Below are 6,759 nucleotides of genomic sequence, written 5' to 3' on the forward strand. Positions count from 1 at the left end.
CCTGAGGTTTGACAATTCATAATTCCCTTGAAATATTAACTTGCCCATGTTTTTGCGTCCAGAAAATTTAGACTCTATAGAAAGTACCATTTTAGGGATCAGTCTCACACTTGCTACAAAGATGACACTATGATATAGAAAGTTCCATTACAGATTCCAATCTCATAGTCGGGTCAAGAGAGGAAATTGCCTATCAATTTCTGATTCAAAACAATTATAGGTCAGTTTTGGAGTCAGCAATTAAATGATATATTTAATGATGTAAGAGTACCAGTGTATTTTAGTCTCTTATTTGCTGCAAAGATGCTAGGCTGGAAAATTAATATGCATATTGATTTTCTGGTTAAGAGGTCGTACGTTAAGGTCAGTTATAAAATGTAACATCATGGACACTTTATGATGAATATTACTGTATAGCGGGTTTTTCACGGGTCTAAAATTTGGTGATTTGCTGGCTCAAAGGTATGCTAATAACTCTAGTGGAATAAATTTTGGCGGACAAGAAGGGTTTTTATCTCTCTAGCAAATACTGAAGTCGCAATTTAGTGTATATTTGGCAAGTGAAATTTTAGTGGAAAGCTATCTAGCTGCTGAAATAAACCAAATTTATAACCCTGCGGAAAAAACCTGCCATATGGCATGATAAAATGAGCATTGAATTCTGGGCTTATAAGCCATATGTCAAGGTCAATTGCAATCCATAATTATACTTCAAGTGTATGTAACAATATTACTGGGGTTCTCAGATTTGCTACAACGATTATGTGTGAAAAGGAGCATACATGTATACATAGGACATAATTGAATATTCTCTTATGATACAGATTTTTTAGTTGTGAATTACTTTCCCTTTTATTTATTTACAAACTCAGAGTGGAATGACTCGACAAGATTCCAGAAGCAGTGGTCATGCCAGTATGATGTCCGTGTATGGAGGGTCGTCACTAGACTCCATGAAATTGTGTGATGATAACAGAGAAACTGTGGAAATGTAAGCATTCCAATTATCAAACTGTGAAACAAATGTATGTACAGGTAAACGTCGATATCTTGAACACCGATATGTCAAATACCACAGATGTCTCGAAGTGAGTCGACGGTCTCGGCCTGTTTTGCTATATTCATGATGTTGAAAAACCCTGGTATCTCGAACACAGAAATCTCGAATACCTGGCTTATTTTGAAGTAGATTTACTGTCCCAAGTGCTAAAAACACATGCATTATCTCGAAGTCCAAGAAGTTTCGCGCTTGATTGAATTCACATCTGAAGTACACATTCATCCCGTTATGCTAATCTTACGGTCTGTTGGATATTTCTGTTAGGTCTAGCACTGGCTTCATGGAACCATTGCCGATAATCACACCTCATTAGCCCCAAGCTGTTGATTTGAGAGCTCTATCTAATGATGCGGATTGGGTGTTTGGATATAATCGTGAAATGCACACTTTTACGTAAGATGACACGATAATTCAACAAGCAGCTTGGGGACGAGTATTGAAATAGGAATTTAATTTTGTCATAATACACGTTTACACATGCTATTACAAGTCAAAGTAAACACTAAACACATCAAAGTGATATAGAAATCATGAATCAAACAATAAAAGACCTTATTTTTTAGTATAAATATCTGCACCAAAATTCAAAATCTTCAGTATCTGATAAGCGATCTACATGTAACGAAGGACCCGGTATCCAACCGGGGGGATAGTTGGATTATCTGGCAGTGGTATAAAAAGGAATCTTAAAGTTCATACAATCGAAACAAAGTTCCAGGCTAAAACAGAAGTAAAAAAAGACACAGAATCCAAGGCATCGATATTTCCCGTTTCCGTCTTTGTCATTATTACAGTGATCGGTTTATCAATTACAGAGCGTAACACAAATCCGGGTATCAGAAATACTGAACTGAACGTGATAACTGATTATCGCTATGATAAATGACTGAAATTCTAAAATGTAAGTGTTGCAGTATCAAATAAATTAATAGATATACAATATACATGCAAACGTATTAAAAAAAATCCTTAACTCCAAACTAAAACTTTTGCCGCTTTTCAAAGGTGTGTTTATTTACCTGTCAAATACATCATGCAACATAAAACATTACACAGTATTGGTTTCAAATTCATTATCTCCGATTTCTCGAACCCTCGGATATCTCGGAAGTTTTTCTTCGGTCCTAACAAGTTCGAGATATCGAAGTTTACCTGTATAACTTTTTAAACTTCAAAAGATAGCAGTACCTCTACCGGTATATACTTATACCAGTACAAAAAGAGATAATCATCTTATTCTTTTGCATCAAAATTGTACATTTGCCTGGGGGGATAGGTGCTAATTTACACATACATATTCTTGTATCATAATAATTTACTAGACAAGCGTAACTACATTTGAACTTCGGTATCTCGAACATCGATATCTTGAATACCATGGATATGTCGAAGTGATTCAGAAATCCCAACCACCTATTCTTTAGGTATCTTACCGGGCCTGGAATCCTGGGATACCTTGAATGTTCTATTTCGGTCCCACCGAGTTCGAGATAATGAGGCTTGACTGTATTTAATATCAGTATTGGTTACACATTGAATTCTATTATAGGTTTGATAAAGTGATAGAGAGTGGGATTAGTGAACACGAGGAATACTTGTCTTTGATGGACTGGAGTTTTCTTCCTCCAACGAAACTAGAAGAACCCTGACACAACTCAAACCTGTTGTCATAGCTACCTCTGAAACCAAAGATGAAGACAAGTTTGACTTGGTACCAGTGCTGCAGATGAGGCTCTTCCAGTGCCTATGAAAATATTGCCAAAGATAATCACAATTTCCTGCAGTTGAATACCCTTAAACGTTTTAAAGGAAATTCACCGGAAGTCATTTTCCTCCAAAATATGAATTCCCCAGTACTAAGGGCAAGCCTTCTTCAGCGTATGAGGCATAAAAAGGGAATTCATGGTGAATCTCCAATACATATTCCATTCCTATTTGACATGGACTGTGAGGGTCTTAATTATGTGAACCAGCAATAAGTCTGGCCTTGTGAAATAAACATGCAAGGCAAAAAATAAAAAGTGTGCCATGAATACAAATCACATTCCTCAGTGTTTGTAGCGAGCATAATGCACTCCAAGAGCAGCGTAGTAAAACATTTCATATATCTAAACAATATTAAATGAATTAATCATAGGGCAATGTTTTTTATATTAAAAAATAAGTGTATTGCCAAGATCTGTAGTTTTCTGTTAATATCAAGTTTGATACTATTATATAGTCATTACTGTCTGGCACCATTAAATCTTGTGTTTTGAATTTTTTAAAGAAATTGTATGTCCTTTGGTAAATAACCTGTGTTTATGTTAGTACATACAGTTCAAGATTTAAGTCACATTAACTTAAAAGTTTTAAACATTTAAAACTTTGTATTTACAATCTACATATGAAATTTCTTAAAATGTTAACGTATGTTATTGATGTGTTTTGGTATAGGGCAGCTTAGCTTTCCAATAATGTTCACTAGTTATATTATTGTACAAATTATTTATTGATATGATTTAGAAATTATGATACCAAATTAATGAACTTTGAAACTTAAATTTCAAGGTCTTGTGTACAGTTATGTTAATAATAGCTATCGTTGTATAGTTATAGCCTATAAATAACTATGAATTATATTAATACCCTGTAGTGTTGTATTTCCTGAATGGCTACTTGCCAAAAATGACATGCAGTTAAGGTCTTCAGAGGGGGGCATAGTTTACCTGGATTTACCTTTATAATGCGATTTTTAATAACAGATAAAATTTCATTTCATTTTTTTTGTTTGTTCGGATTTGACACAAGTTATAGCATTTTTAATGTGATTTCTTCAAAATGAAACATATGCCTAGAGGACAGCTTACTTGCCTTCCATAATAAAATGTGTTTTCTGACAAGTTTTTTATAATGAATTTAAATTTTAATTTTATTGTTTTGATGAAGTGGCATTCCCATGGAACAATGTAATGTCATGCATATGACAGATCTAGGATGTACACTTTCCAGTTACATCTACTGTATTAAGTAGAACTGATAGTGTGGCAAGTCTGCTCTGACCAATCACTGATACTGTAGTAAGTCTGTTTTGACCAATCACTGATACTGTAGTTAGTCTGTTTTGACTAATCACTGATAGTGTAGTAAGTCTATTCTGATCAATCACTGATAGTGTTATAAGTGTGTTCTGACCAATCACTAGCTGCAATAATGTAGCCCTCTCTGATTTTTTTTTTTTTTTTTTTTTTTTTTTTTTTTTTTTTTAGGGAGAGGGCTACAACTCCTTAGGATCTCCGTAATGGTGCAAATGCGGGAGTGATTCACTCCCGCAACATTTGCGCTCATTCTAAACATTTCCTGACTTTCTTTACGTAAATAAAATGATATTCTATGTTTCTTAGTCAATATATAAATTTACAACCTACAACTTTAGATTTGTGAGGCTCTATTCTACCGTTTTCAACAATTTCGATAAATCCCAGTTTCTCGATTCATATTTGTGCGCCATGTTTGATGTACTGAAGTTTCAACTTCCGGTTGTCAAGTCATTTGCATATGCCATATAAGGTGGTATTTACATCAATGGACAAGTATGGAGGCGAAAGCTATTTCGTCGGTATTGAGAAGGTTTGAATTTAATATCAAGTTAAAAACCGAACAGCAGAGTGTAAATTCTTTCTGCAACAATATGATTTTCCTTCCTTTGTCGAAGTGGCTCGAATAACTACATTTTCGCGCTGATTGTCAATGTTTAGGCTTTTCATTAGATCCACCTACGAGATCTCGCGATAACAAGCATGGCGGAGCAGACGAAGAATTTTGCATGCTGTACATTATATTTAATGAAAAACACCTTTATTAGACATGCCCGAGCACAAAGTTGGTACTCCTTTTGGTGTAAACAACATTTGGGACTAATACACAGAGTTTATTATCGGTTATTCATAAAATTATTTTGCACCATTACGGAGATCCTATGGAATTGTAGCCCTATCCCGAAAACGTCAGAATAAAAAAAAATTGGATTGGGCTACATTATTGCAGCTAACCAATCACTGATATTGTAGTAAGTCTGTTCTGACTAATCATTTTTGTTATGGATATTTAGAGTAATTTCACGTGTGTGGCCAGAAGTCAGCAAGGGTCTAGACAAGACTTCATTCCATCTTTCAAAAAACAGCCAAGAAACTTTAATTTGAGTACTGTAATTACATTAGTTTTTATTCAACTGCTATACCCCTATTTTTGACAAGATTTGAAACTACAGTGCTCCCTTGATATATTGCCCCCTGTTATAACGCTACCCCCACTTATTGCCTGAAAATCTTAAAGAACAGATTTCTCCCATGTTAACACCCCCGTTATAATGTCAACTCCGCATAATGCCATATGCCACTGATTTTCACTAACAAATGGTCAAATTTTATAGGGTATACCCTCGATAATTGTGCCAATTACCTAACATGCATCGGTAATCACACCTGTACTTTGATAGCGGTGCGGTAAAGTGTGACAGTTTGGACAAAGTATTCAGGTAGCTAGGTTAATTATTAATAATTGCAAAATTCAACTTAAGATAAATTAAATGTTTATACAGAATGGAGTCCAAATAACTTTATGGTATTGAATTTCTTTTGATTGCTCAGTGAATTGTCTGTAATGGTGAATTCGTTATAATGCCACCCCCGCTCTTTTGCCCAAATTCGTCTTAAACAAAAGTTGGCAATATATTGAGGGAGCACTGTACATACTTTGTAACTGCAAAATGTTCTACCAACATTCAAGCTACGCACAATGATACACTCATTTTGAAGATGACCAACTCTTATTTTGGACAGATGTGAATTTTGTGTTTTACGGCGACACTGGAATGGTTTGTTAAAGATACAAGCTAACTCGGATGAACTTGCATTACCTATTATATCTTCCTGAACAACTGTAACAAAATCTGGATCGTGAATGGCATTTTCTTGTTTAACATAGTTATCCATGCACTGATTTCATCAATTTTGTTGGGCATCCAAGTTCTTGACTGTCAAAAAAATAGTTTTGGTGATGCAGAATTTAATGGAAAGCTACTCTGTGTTATGGATGCTGTGTTCTTCTTTTGTGAGCGAATACTCGACTTCATTGATCACTCAGTTCCGTGGTCTTTCACAAACATGCAGACAATGTGAATTGGTATTCAATGATAAATGATGAAACAAAAGTGTGTGTCGGTTGTCTGTATCAAAATGTTTAAGAATGACCATTGAAGTATTTATAGATGAAATATTTCTGTTTATAGCATTATTTTTGTAGAGATGTGTGTTTTCTAGTCTATAATGTAACTGGCAGTTGCTAGTCACTGCACTAGTCTTTAGTTATCTTACAAACAGAGGTGTATAAAGAATATAATATATTTGTACAATATACTTATCATTATAATCATCATTATTACATGTATTCTATAAAATGAATTACAAATGTTTTGTTATTTTTGTTGTAGATAAATATCTAACAATTTTTGTGTTTGCAAATACCGGTATTTTGTATTTTTCTAAAATGAATAAATTCTTAGAAAATACATCACATATACGTATCATGTTCTTTAGCAACAAAGTACATGTAATTTCAAATTTTTCATACCCAAAATTTCACAAAAGTAATACATCAATGCAAAAAATTTTAAACCCTTTTTTTTTTTTTTTAAAGATGACAATTGAGATGTACAGTAA

At 34.1% G+C, this 6,759-nt stretch overlaps 1 protein-coding gene across 1 annotated transcript in view; it reads left to right on the plus strand.

Moving 5' to 3' along the window:
- The window catches only part of LOC125668035 (inhibitor of nuclear factor kappa-B kinase subunit alpha-like), a 29,035-nt gene extending 25,093 nt beyond the window's left edge, over window positions 1-3,942 (plus strand). Inside the window, exons 19-20 of the mRNA XM_048901770.2 lie at window positions 873-991; window positions 2,610-3,942. Of these exons, the coding sequence (XP_048757727.2) occupies window positions 873-991; window positions 2,610-2,709 (219 nt within the window). The 3' untranslated portion in view covers window positions 2,710-3,942. The remainder of the gene's footprint in view (window positions 1-872; window positions 992-2,609) is intronic.
- The last annotated feature ends 2,817 nt before the right edge of the window (window positions 3,943-6,759 follow it).

This window comes from Ostrea edulis, chromosome 4, assembly GCF_947568905.1.
Source record: "Ostrea edulis chromosome 4, xbOstEdul1.1, whole genome shotgun sequence".
Lineage (NCBI taxonomy): Eukaryota > Metazoa > Mollusca > Bivalvia > Ostreida > Ostreidae > Ostrea > Ostrea edulis.